At 43.9% G+C, this 14,116-nt stretch overlaps 1 protein-coding gene across 1 annotated transcript in view; it reads right to left on the reverse strand.

Annotated features, from left to right (window-relative positions):
* Nucleotides 1-14,116, reverse strand: part of GALNT2 (polypeptide N-acetylgalactosaminyltransferase 2) — a 176,412-nt gene that overhangs the window by 71,150 nt on the left and 91,146 nt on the right. The window contains exon 2 of the mRNA XM_043477172.1: nt 10,760-10,853. Coding sequence (XP_043333107.1) covers nt 10,760-10,853 — 94 coding nt within the window. The remainder of the gene's footprint in view (nt 1-10,759; nt 10,854-14,116) is intronic.

Raw genomic sequence — 14,116 nt, forward strand, 5'->3', positions numbered from 1 at the left:
CAATCCAGGGACTGAAATCTGTCTCCTGCAAGTCTCCTGCATTGCAGGCATGTCCTTTACCCCTGGGCCACCAGGGACGTCACCACAGTCTCCACTGCGCTAACTGGGCAACTGAGATGCGGAAGTCAAACTTTAAAATGGAACCACAACTCAAACCTGGGTGTCTCCCTTCTCAAAGTTGTGTTCCTTCCACTGTGGCTGACAACTCACTTTGAAGTGGGTGGGCCTGTGACCGAGCACCAAGAAGCACCCCCGAAGTGCAGGCCCCGTGCCTCCCTTCCAGAGGGCACCCGCCTCCCCGCCTGCCCGGCACACTGGGGTCTGAGTGAGGAGGTGGGGCCTCTCCTGAAGGCTGATGGCAAGTGTTGAAGTCAGAAGGTGCCAGGGATGCGGATGTGAAGAGCTCTTCATTAAACCCCCAACATGCAGTCAGCCGGAGCTGCCGGCTTGCACTTCCTTCTACAACAACATTGCTTCCCTGCAACTTCCATTCTCTGGAGTCTCAAATAAAAAGAAAAAAAAAATTAGCCTCAGCCTCTTCTCTGTGGCACCTTTTCAAGTATTTGGGCATCATGATCCCATTTTGCCCTTCTCACCCCTTTCTCAAAACATCCATTTAAGTGCTCCTCATCAGATGTTGTTTCCAGCCTCCTCCCCATCTGAACCTATTTAAATTTATTAGCATCTCTGAACACCCTGTGCCCAGAAGAGAACGAAATACTCGAGGGGTGGGCAGCAGCATGGGGGGCACTGGACGCTGTTGGAATGGTTTTGGGCGTTGCGTCTCTACTAACACGGCTCAGAGTCCTGTTGCTTTAAGAGCTCCACCCCATTCTGGCTACTGACCTGACCTAAGTCCTTGGTTCTGCTTTCTTCCTCATTGGAAGGGGGAAGGACAACAGATTTGTTTTCAATGTTGGCTAGGGGGCAAGGTATAGGCACCCTCTAGAAGACAACTTGGCCATTAATATTAAAAAAAAAAAAAAATCCTTAAATGCATGTGTTGCTACTGACCCTGCAATTTCACTTTAGGGAATTCATTTCAAGAAAATAATTAGGGACAACTCAATAAGCTTATAGTAATGGATGCACGTTGTCATTTAAAACGCAGGCGTTATTAAGGACATGAGAAGGTGTTTATGACATATTACCTTAGTAAGAAATAGGCAAGAACAGTGTAGTACTGTATCTGTAAGAATCTGGATGTAAGCGGATAGTCGGGGCTGCCTGTCACCTGTTCTGAGCTATTTCAGGAGGAAGGTGGAGCAGGGGGCCTCTCTCAGGGACCTGGTGAGAACCTCAAGGTGCTGGTCCTGGGAGAGAGGGGTATGTGTGGGTACATTGCCCAGCTAATCCCCAAGATCTTGGGCAGTGTTATCCATCTAGTAGAGACTTGGAACGTGGCACAATGTGGATGTGTGGACAGAGGGGCCCAAAGGCCCAGGAGATGGTGTCGGGCTCAGAGATCGAGGTGTCTGGGGCTCAGGCCTCCCGTGCTGGGCTTGGCACCCCTGAGAGGCTGCAGAGACCGCTCACCACAGCCACGGGGGTGAGTGCGCCCAGGTGTATGCCCAGTGCGAGACTGGGGAGCATGCAGTGGGAGAACCGCAGTCATTAAGAGGTGGTAGAATTATATGTGAATACAATGCTCTTGTTTTTGCTCCTCTGAATTTCTTAAATTTTCTCTGAATTTCTTAAAATTTCTAAAAGCAATAACGTCATTGTTGTTTAGTTGCTAAGTCGTGTCCAACTAACTCTATGACCCCATGCTCCTGGCAGCCCGTCAGGCTCCTCTATCCATGGAATTTTCCAGGCAAGAATATTGGAGTGGGGTGGCATTTCCATCTTCAGGGAATCTTCCTGACCCAGAGATCGAACTCGCATCTCCTACATTACAGGCAGATTCTTTACCGTTGAGCCACTGAGGTTATTTGCTTTTCAAATGTTTCTCTAAGGATACCCAGAGCGACTTCCTTTCCTGAAGAGGACACTGGGCAGACCCTGGGGCCTCAGGCCTGGGTCTCAGGAGCTGCGTGGTGTTAGCTGCGTCCAGGCTGCTGCACGTGCTGCCAGAGGACGTGGCTCGCGGGGCCCAGGGGCAGAGGGGCAGTGGAGGCGAGTCCAACCTTGAGAAGGAGGGAGACGCTGGCACACGCTATCTGCCACAGGGACGCTGCAGCAAGGGAAACGAGCCTGTCCCAGGATAAAAAACACCACGTGACTGCACGGATGAGGTGCCTGGAAGAATCAAGTTCATGGAGAAAGAAGGTAGAGTGGTGGGTGCCAGGGGCTGGAGAGGGGATGGGGAGTCAGTGTTTAATGGGGGACAGAGTCTCAGTTTGAGATGGTGAGAAAGTTCTGGAGGTGGATGGAGTGACAGTGGCAGACGAGGTGAATGTACTTAACTGCCACTGACCTCTGTACTTCAAAAAGGTTAAAATGGTAAATTTTATGTTATGTATGTCTTACCATGATTTTTTTAAAAAAGCACGATGCTGGAACCCATGAAATCCCTCAGGAGGGGGAGAGGTCACAGGGGAGCAGTCCTCCTGACCCTGGAGCATAGCATTGTAAGAGCTGCTTGAGAACATGTACACAGGACATTCTGGCCAATTCTATTCAAGGTCGACTAACCAATCTGAAAAATCCCAGTTCAAGTCGAGTTTATCGTATGTGCCAAATACACACACAGTTGGTTCCCCTCACTTTTCTTCCCTGAGAGGCAGAACTGCTAAATATTGTGAGCATCAGTGGCAACTCCTACCCAGGATTTAAGACCTGCCACACACTTCGCCATTCCCATCTCATTCATCTTTACGTGAACGTAATTTCTGTTTCTTGACATCAAGTGTCTCTGGGGATGAAGCAGCAGCCGGTGAGAGCGGTGGGGTGAAGATCCAGCCAAGGATGGGAAGGACCTCCTAGCTGCCCCAAAACCTACCCAGGACTCTCCTTTCCTCACCCGCTCCATACCCACTCTCCAAGGTTCACCCCCTCACACGAGGTTCCCAATGAACACACGAGTGACACTGAGGTCTTGTAAAAAGCAAGAAGAAAATCTGCTCTCAGAGGGCAAGTCGTCTAAGGGTGGGAGCTCCTGGGCAAGAACCTCCACCAACAGCCATCCTCAAACCAGATGTCGGCCCTTCAAATGCAACTGGCCTGTTCCTTCTGTGTCACCTGCTACCTGCCAACCAGTCTCACCAATCAGATCAGAGATGCCGAGGAGACAAGAGGAGGAGATACAGGAGGGAGAATCACAAAGAGAAACTGATTTTTAAAACCCAAAAGGCTCTTCTGCACCCAGGGAAAAAAGATAAAACTTATCTCCATTAGACAGATTTTCAAAAAACAAAAAACTGATGAATAAATACTCTATTTGAAACACTCTGAAAGTCAGTATGTGAAGAAAAGAAATTCAGTGCTTCCAGCTGGAAAACATGATGATGAAGTAGAAACAATGGTCACAGAATCTAAGGGCAAAAGTCCTCTATCCTGGACCTGAAATGCTTTTGCTTACAGGGTGTGTGGTTAAAGCACACAGGAGGCCATTGCCTGGGGGCATCACTGCTGTCTCACATCTGCTCCTGCATCTCTCAGTGGGTTTTGTGGCCAGGCTGGGAGTCACCAGGTTGTCTGCCGCCTCCTTCCTCCCATCTGCCAGACATCCAACACCTAGGACGCAGGAAGCCATGGCATTCCCAAACAACCTACTCACAGAGTGGAAAGTGCTGTGACCAGTGGTTCCTTACAGACCACAGAATTCGGTCCATGCCCATCATCCTTGGAGAAAATATACTTCTTAACCATAACAAAATAGCTTCTAAAGGAAAAAAATCACACATATGATGGATGAGTAAGAAAAAACGTTTTAAACAAGAAAAGAAGATAAAGTCCTTTAAAGACAAAATAAAAGGATTTGGTGCATTCATCGAAAGTTATTAGTAATATCAGTGCATTCCTATCTCTTTAAAGATAAAGAAATCAACTGTGTAACAGTTAAGAACATGAAAGCCCGGGTCAGTGCCACATCGATTTTAACTACTGGGTCTGACTGTAGCAAGCAGTTACATGTAGGATATGTCCTGAAGACAGCTTCTCCCTCTCTCTCCAATATGCCTTAAAGTCCAAGAGAACACTTGGTTTTATTAATATAAGACAACCCACAGAAAATCTCTCATTAATCCACACAGCAGAAGTTCATCCTGTTATCATAATATATAAACACTTAATAGCTAACTGTTCTGTTCAGATGCTCCCCACTACACGGGTAAAGCCTGATTCACATGGGAAAGAGCTGTGGTCTGGGGCTTCCGAGTCAGTGGGGAGGGAGGGGGCAGATCTAATGTAGATGTCTAATGCACACACACGCTCCCAAGTCAAGTGCAGCTGGAACCTGTGCTGGGTGTTACACAGGCCTGGACTCCCTGGACTGACAGTGTCCCAGAAAGAAACACTAATAATCAAACTCTCTGTCACCATTAAAGCAAGATTTCATGCACTAACTTCCTGTTTTCAGGAGTTTGTAAGTTATTACTCCAACCAAACAGATAAACAAACTGAAAAGCCAACAAGTCCTCTCAGATTGCTCAGAGAAGTGAGGTTACAGGGCAAACTGCTGCTCCCAAAACTGGGAAGACCAGCTGGTGGATCCAGAGAATCACGACTTCCCAGAGCAGCAACCTGTGGGAGGCAGAACCTGAGGAGGAAACCTGAGCGGCAGGGTGAACGGCTGGAGGCTCACTGTGGATTAGCCTGAGGGCTGAGGTCAGGGGCCCCCACACTTCTGTGAGCTTTACCTCCAGGAGCTTACCCGGGTTTCCCAGAGTGACCACTGGAGACAGAAGCCCTCATGCCTCCAGTGGAGGAAGGGAAGGAGCTGACCTGAAAGAGAAGGGGCACACTGGGGGCTCAGCAGTGAAGAATCAACCTGCAATGCAGAAGATGTGAGTTCGTTCCCTGAGTCAGGAAGATCCCCTGGAGCGGGAAATGGCAACCCACTCCAGTACTCTTGCCAGGAAAATCCATGGATAGAGGAGCCAGATGGGCTTCAATCCATTTGGACTGGAAGAGCTGGACATGACTTAACTAAATCACCATCTGTTGTTAGTAAGGCTTGCCCTCAAGAACCCAACCAACCGGGCTGTTATCAGAGCCAAATCAATCTGAAGGAAGGGAAATACCCAACTCCAGGGATTCTGACTATCCCATCCCACCTGAGTGGGAAAGCTGAGATGTGTTTGTGAAGTAGATGCCAGGGGCGGAGGCTCACTAGGAGACTGAGACCCGCCCACCATGGCACCAAAGATTGGGTTATAGGAGTTCCTCTCACCCAGGACATCGTATCTGGCTTTTAGGAAAAAAATTACAAGACACCCTGCAAAGGAAAAGGAATGCTTGAAGAGACAAAGCAAGCACCAAAATCAGACTCACATATGGCAGGATGTTGGAATTATCAGGCCAGAAATTTAAAGCAACTACAATTAATATGCTAAGCACTCTAACAAAAAAAAGTAGACAAAATGAAAGAAAAAATGAATACCGTAGGCAAAGAGATAAAAATTCTAAGAAAGAATTATAAGATAATGATAGAGATCAAAAATACTAACAGAAATGAAGAATGACTTTGAGGCGACTGGACATGGCTGATGAGACAATCTCAGGGCTTGGGAATATGACAACAGAAACTTCCAAAATAAAAACTAAAGATAAAAAACAAGACTAGGAAAAAAAAAAACCCAAAACAAAACAGAATACCTAAGAACTGTTGAATAACTACAAAAGGTGTAAGAGGTTTAAGTGGTTCCACTTACAGAAAAAATAGAGAAAGGAATATAAGAAATATTTGAAGCAATAATGACTGAAAATTTCCTCATGTTAACTACACAGCAAACCACAGATTCAGCAAGCTCAGAGAACACCATGCAGGATAAATACAAAAAACTACACCCAAGCATACTCAAACTGTAGAAAATTAATCATAAAGAAAAAACCTTGAAGAAGACAGAGGGGGGGAAATAGCTTTACAGAAACAAATATATGAATTATATCCAACTTCTCCTCAGAAACCATGCAAGCAAGAAGAGAGTGCAATGAACTATTTAAAGGGTTGAGAGAAAAAAAATCATCAACCTGGAATTCTGGACCCTGTGAAATCTCCAAAAGTGAAGGGGAAATAAAGACTTTCTCAAATCACAAAAACTGAGGGACTCTGTTGCCAGTAGACCTGCCTTGCATGAAGTGTTAGAAGAAGCTCTTCAGAGAGAAGGAAAATGATTTATGTCAGAAATGCAGATCTCTATAAAGAAAGGATGAGCATCAGAGAAGGAATAATTGAAGGTAAAATTACAACTTTAATTTTTCTTCTCTTCTTCTTAATTGATCTAACAGATGTTTGCTCAAAAATAATAACAGCTACCATATATTTGATTCTGTCTGCTTACATATGCATTTATGTATGTGACTGACATGTGTGACAGGAATGGCAGTAATGATACAAAGAATGGGGGGAGAGAGAACATTTTGCCGTTAGATACCTGTGCTGCGAAGCAGGATATTGTTGTCTGAAGTTAAACTTGGATTATCTGTAATAAAATGTAAAGACGGGAGAAAGTGGAATCATATAAAATGCTTAATTAAAACTACAAAAGGCAGACAAAGAGTGGAAGACAAAAGGATACAGAACAAAGAACAAGAGCAAGGGACAGACAAGAATAACAAACATGGCAGACATTGATACAACTCTACAATAATTACTTTACATTGTCATGATCTAAATACACCACTTAAAAGACAGACTGTCAGAATGGATAAAAAAAAAAACAAGCCCCAACTACCTACATGTTGTGTACAAGAAATCTACTTTAAATATAAAGACACATATAGATGAAAAGTAAAGGGATGGAGAAAAAGATACCGTTTCAATACTAATCAAAAGATGGCAGGAGGAGCTGTATTAGCTCAAACAGAACAAACTTCACACCAAGAAAAGTTACCAGGAATAAAGAAGGGCAATACGTAATGATAAAGGCGTCAACCTGCCGAGATGACATAATAATCCTTAATGTGTATGTGCCTAACAAGAGCATTAGAACACATGACACAAAAACTGAGAAACCTACAAGGAGGAACAGAATACATAGGTCAAAGAACAAATCTCAGTGAAATTAAAAAATATTCCGAACCAAGTAAGAATGGAAATACAATACCAAAATTTGTGTGATGCAGTGAAATCAGTGCATGACAAGAAAATGACAGCATTCAACACAATATGGAAAAGAAGAAAGATTTGAAATTAATCATCTAAGCTTCTACCTCAGAAAACTAGAAAAGTAGACTAAATCCTAAGTAAACAAAAGAAAATAAATAATAAAAATTACAAAGCTAAGAAATAGGAAAGAATTCTAAAAACTGGTTCTTTGAAAAGAGCAATAAAATCAATAATCCTCTAGTCAGGCTGGCTACCTATGAACAAACGGGAGAAGACACTAATTAGAATGTCAGAAATGAAAGAGGGTGCACCAGTATACAGATCCTGTGGACATTAAAAGGAGAATAAAGGGATACTGTGAACACCTCTATGCCTGCAAATTTGATAACCTAGATGAATGGACCAATTTCTTAAAAGACACAATCTCCAAAACTAAGACAAGAAAAAATAGGCAATTTCAACAGGCCTATATCTATCTTAAAAATTGAATCAATAGTTACTAACCTCCTATAACAAATGGCACTAGACCCAGCTACATTCATTGGTGAATTCTGAAAAACATTTAAGGAAGAAATTATACTAATTCTCTATAATCTCTTCCAGAAGACAGAAGCAGAGTGAATACTTCCTACTTTATTTTATGAAGCCAGTGTTAACCCTAATAACAAAATCAGACAAAGACATTACAAGAAAAAAAAAAAAATTTAGACCAATACCTCTTGTGTATATAAATACCAAAATCCTCAACAAAATACTGGCAAGTTGAATCCAACAATGTGTAAAAAAAGAACTTTACACAATGACCAAATATGATTTATCCCAGGTATGCAAGTCTGGTTCAATATGTGAAAATCAGTTAACGTAATCTACCACACTAAGAAGTTAAAGCAGGAAAACCCCATGACCACAGTGACAAATATAGGAAAAGCATGTGATCAAACTCAACACTTGTTCATGATAAAAATTCTCATCAAGCTACCAACAGAGGGGAAACTTCCTCAACTTGGTAAAGAACATCTAAAAAAAACCTTCATCTAACATCATATTTAATGGTGAGAAACTAAAAGCTTTCCTTCTAAGATCAGGAACAGGGCAAGAATGTCTTCTCTCATCACTCCCTTTTAATATCACACTAGAAGTCCCAGCTAATGCAGTAAGAAAAGAAAACAGAACAAAAGGTATAATACAGATTGAGAAGGAAGAAATAAGACTGTCTTTGTTTGCAGGTAACATGATTGTCCATGTAGAAAAACCGAAAGAACCAACAACAAAAAATTCTTGGAACTGTTAAGTAATTATAACAATCCTTGCTATAATTGCAGGATATACAATAAATACACAAAAGTCAATTGCTTTCCTATAGTAAATGAACAAGTGGAGTTTAAAATTAAAAGCACAATATCATTTACATTAGCACCCTCAAAACAGAAATACTTTGTTACAAGTTTAACAAAATAGACACAAAAATTTATATGACCAAAACCAAAAAACTCTAATGAAAAAAATTTAAAAAGAACTAAATAAATGGATAGATACTCCATAATCATGAATTGGAAGACCCAATATTGTCAAAATGTCAATTCTTACTAACTTGATCTGTAGACTCAACACAAACCAAATCAAAATCCCAGCAAGTTATTTTGTGAGTACCAACAAACTAATTCTAATGTTTATATGAAAAGGCAAAACAAAAAACCAGAAAGCCCAACACAAGATTAAAGGGAAAGAACAAAACTGGAAGACTAACATTACCCAACTTCAAGATGAAATCTAAAGGGAAAGTAGTATTGGAAAGAATAAACAGACAGATCTTTGGAACAGAGAAGACAGCCCAGAAACAGACCCACATAAACACAGAGGAATAAAGGTAACAAGGAAACAATGATGGCCTATTCAATAACTAAAACTGGAACAACTGGGTATCCATATGAAAGGAATAAAATCTAGGCACAGACCCTGCCACCTTAAACTCTTCTCAAAAATTAACTCAAAATGGATCACAGGCCTAACTATGGAACACAAAATAATAAAAATCTCTTCCTAGGAGAAAAAACAGGAAAAAAAATCTAGGTAATCTTGAATATGGCAATGACTTTTTAGATATATTGAAGGTATAATCTATGAAGGAACTGATACAGCTAAACTTCATTAACTTAAAACTTTCTTCTCTGAGAAAGACACTGTCAAGAGAATAAGAAGACAAGCCACAGACAGAGAAAGTGTTTGCATATGATACATCCAATAAAGGACAATTATCCAAAATACACAGAGAACTCTTAAAAGTTAACAATAAGAAAATGAAGAACCCAGTTTCAATGTGGGCAGAAGACCTGAACAGACATTTCCACAATGAAGTTGTACGTATGACAGAAAAACATATGGTGGCTCTAGTGGTAAAGAACCCACCTGCCAATAAGCTATCACTTCCAACCTATTAAAAGGGCCAGACTAAAAACCAGGGACAATACCAATCGCTGGTGAGGATGTGGAGTCACAGGAACGCTCATTCACTGCTGGTGGGAGTGTAAAATGGTACAGACACTTTGGAAGATAGTTTGGTAGTTTCTTCTAAGTGTGTTCCTGCCATATGATCCTTGTATTAACCCAAATGAATTGAAAACTTATGTCCACACACAAAAAATTGAACACAGATGTTTATAGAAGCTTTATTCATAACTGCCAAAGTTGGAAGCAACCACGATATCCTTCTGAATGTCCTTCCTAGCTGAATGGATAAATAAATTGATATATCCAGACAACAGAATACTATTCACAATAAAAACAAAAGGGTTATCAAGCCACGAAAAGACATAGATAAACGCTCAATGCATGTTACTAAGTGAAAGAAGTCAGTATGGAAGGGCTACATACTATTTGATTCCAACTATGACATTCTGGAAAAGGCAAAAATCATGGAGACAGTAAAAGGATCCGTGGTTGCCAGGGGTTGGGGGAAGGAAGGATGGCTAGGCAGAGCCGAGAGGATTGCTAGGGCAGTGAAACTATTCCATGTGATCCTGTAGTGGTGCATGCATGTCACTGAACATAGAATACCACCAGTGAGTCCTAACATAAACTATGGTGGTTCTGATGTATCCGTGTTAGCTCATTGATTGTAACAATGTCTCATCTGGTGGGGGATGTTGATAGTGGGAGCGCCTGTGTGTGGGGGCGGGGAGTATATGGAAACCTCTGTACACTCCGCTCACTTTTGCTGAGAACCTAAAACTGCTCTAAAAAAATAAAGTCTGTTAAAAAAAAAAAAATCAATGAACTGATACATACCATTGTGTATTTTTTTTAATTCTATTTTTTCTTTCAAGAAATTTTGGTCACCTTGCAGGAACGTCATTTCACAAGGCACTTAGGGCTTGAAGGAAGGCAGTAGAACGCTGCTCTAGGGCAGTGTCCCCCCTGCCTTGTGAAATCCACTCTCTACCTGACAGGGGAATCGCTCCAACGCCACATCCAGCTCACTCACAATGGGCAAGGCAGGCCCCCACCGCCAGCAGCCCAGGGCTGGCCTGGCCCTGGAGGCCGCTGCAGTACCTGGAGGGAGGGTCTCCATGCTGTGCGCCTTCTCGTCCCCGTCGCTGTGATGAAGGTCTTTCTTTTTAATTGGGTCAATGTCGCTCCAGTCCTCCTGGGGGAGAAAAGATACCAAGTGAGTTGACAGGCTCCTGGAGCACACCTCCATTCTTCAGGTCAACCAACAGGGAGTCTTTCGAGGCAAGTGGGCGCTGGGGACACAGCAAGGTGACAGCTCCCGTCTATAAGATCGCACCCCAGACCTGCTCGGTGGTGGAGACCCGAGGACAGACATGTGGGACCTGCTTTTCGTTCTCCGTTTTCTATGTGTAACACTTATGTATGGAAAGAAATACTCTGGAGACCTGGGGAGAGTGGAGAAGGGAGCCAGGGAAACTAGATTAAATAAGAGAATTCAATAGTGGCTAAATCAAAGCCACTAAAATCAGGGTAGCTCTTGGGATGCCTTCTACAGCTTAAGGGTACCATAGGACCAGAGTCTCCCTCGGGCAATTGCACCAGGCTCAGAGGTTGTTAAGTGATTTCTGTAATTCTACTGAATAATAGTGGAAGGAGGGGAAAGGATGGCCGAGCTTTCCTTCCGGCTAATAGGGCTACAAATTAAGCGCTTAATGTAAAACCAGATGATAGAAGCTCTGGCAGAATTTATTCAACTCATCTGCGCAAACAATTTACTCTAATCTATCAACACTAATCAAATTAAATAACAACCTCATGACCACAGAGCTAAATATATTTTTCAAGCACTTGGGACCTGATTTCTGTGAATACCATAAGAAAGGTTTCTGTATATACCCCCAAATCAACAATACCCCATGGCTCGTAATCCTCCCACACAGGCAGACGTCTGTGGGCCAAGCATCATCAACTGGCCATTTCCCCAGCAGATGCTATGAGGACGCCGTCTCCCTCAGGGGAAACCCAGGCAGTCTTGCTTGGATTTGTTCAGCCAGCATTCCTCCAGCCAGCAAGGGCTGTGTGACCACTAGACACAATTTGGCTCTAAACAATGTAAAGTGAGATCTGCAGAAAGAGTAATTCTCAGGGCCAAATCAGACATGGTTTCCCTAAATGCAACTGGCTCTGCCAGTAAGTTGTATTTTTATTCAAAAGGTAGAATAGTTACAGAGTAATTGGGCCTAAGCCGCCTCCTCTGGAGGCCAGCTTGTCCTTCAGTTGCTTTTGAGGTGAAATGAAGCTGGTTTATCCCAGCAAGGGAGGGATCGTGGGAGGAATGTCCCACCCACTTATCACAAGGCCTTCTCAGGCCTCCAAGTGGTATGACTTTTGAAGATCCTAGCTTCCCTTGTGGCTCAGCTGGTAAAGAATCTGCCTGCAATGCGGGAAACCTGGGTTCGATCCCTGGGTTGGGAAGATCCCCCGGAGAAGGGAAAGGCTACCCACTCCAGTATTCTGGCCTGGAGAATTCCAAGGGCTGTATAGTCCATGGGGTCTCAAAGAGTCGGACACGACTGAGTGACTTTCACTTCACTTCACTTCACTTCACTTCAGCCCGCACTGTAACGAATGAATTAAAATGCATCTGGACCCCATCTGGGCTTCCCAGGTGGCACTGTTTATTGGTAGAACGCGCCTGCCAACGCAGGAGACGTGAGAGACTAAGAGATGGGGGATTGATCCCTGGTCAGGAAGATCCCCTGGAGGAGGGCACGGCAATCCACTCCAGCATTCTTGCCTGGGGAATCCCACGTGACAGAGGAGCCTGGTGGTCTACAGTCCATAGGGTTGCAAAGAGTTGGACATGGCTGAAGCAATTTAGCATGCACAGCACCTACTCCATTTAAATACTTTTTGCTGCAAAAAATTTTTTGAAGGATATTTATAATTTGACTTTTGAGATTACTTGGTTATAAATAAACTTTCAATTTACTATTGGCCAAGATTTCAAGACAATCTTGGCAACTGCCAGGGAGAGAGAGACTCTGACCTCTGTGCCTTCACAATATAAGGAGACATGTGAATACTAAATCCAGCAAGTAATGAAGCTACCAGAATCACACTGTGTAGACTTCTAATTAATTAAGCTTTATTAATTTTTGTTTTGTAGCTTGCTGGTAACATTTTGTGGCTAATAACTTTTTCCCACAGGCATCTGGCCTACTACACACACTGGCTAACCAATCACACCATTTAACCTTGTACTTGAATAAAATCAAAAGTAAACAAAAAGCGAATTGCCGCAGGTGGGGCCACCACACTGTAATGTTCACCACATCAACGTTGGTAAGTCAACCATCAACATTTTCTCAGAAAATAAACGTCATCTTCTTCGCCCAAACAATATTGACCGGCCCGTATGTAAAACTCCCTGACCTGTCTCTACACTTCCCCGCCCCACCCCGGCCATGTGGCAACGAAGCGAGCCCACCATAGAACTGAGGCCAAAGGTGAGGGCCGACTCTATAACGAGGGCACCGCAAAGTCCCAGCGGTGACGGGATGCTAAGCACCAGTGATGAACACCGAAGCACCAGGCACTGCTCGAAGATACCTTTTCATCCTGGCAACGAGCCTGCCATTTTATCAGTCCTATCCAGCAACAGGGACACAGGAGACCAGAGAGCTTAAGCAAACTGTCCAGGTCATACAACGGGCAAGCAGCTCAAGTCGGCCCTTTAGAAAGCAGGATGTGGATGGCCGGCCAGGGCCCAGTTGGAACCAAGTTACAGGGGCCTGATTTCTCACAGTATCACAAAAATCCAAGAATAGGTGTCTAGGGAGTCATCCACAAAGGACTGTTTAGTCCTGCACTCAGTCAAAAAGGGCAAGTCACCACATTGACTACCTGCTCCGAGAGGAGGGTGGGGAGGGGGAGGAGGGGACAAGGAGGAGGGAGAGGGGAGGGAAGAGGAGCACTTAGGCAGCTAACACTCACCGGGCACTTGCTAGGGCTGAACCCCATCCTAGACCCTGCCCACCTGTCCATGCTCCTTACAATGCTAGTACTGTCCCATTCTGCCGATGAAAAGGCTGAGGCACCAATCGCGGAGTCAGAGCACATTGCAAGGCTGGAGTCTAGCCCAGCGCTCAGAGTCTCAAACCTCCCCGTGTCCCACCCCGTCCACCACCACCACAGTCAAACCTGGGGAACAACACTGCATTTCCTATTCCCCTCAGGACGTGATAGGGCACTGTAAATTCCTGTAGGTCGGGCTGGCTCATCAGAGCCACTGGCTGAGATGATGCCCACACAACTGTCTGCCGCAGGTCTGCCCATCCATGGCTTGTCACCACCCCATGTTGTTGCTGGACATTTGGGAAGGGCTGAGGGCAACCCACTCCAGTGCTCTTGCCGGGAGAACCCCATGGACAGAGGAGCCTGGTGGGCTATAGTCCA

This window comes from Cervus canadensis, chromosome 8, assembly GCF_019320065.1.
Source record: "Cervus canadensis isolate Bull #8, Minnesota chromosome 8, ASM1932006v1, whole genome shotgun sequence".
NCBI classification, from domain to species: domain Eukaryota; kingdom Metazoa; phylum Chordata; class Mammalia; order Artiodactyla; family Cervidae; genus Cervus; species Cervus canadensis.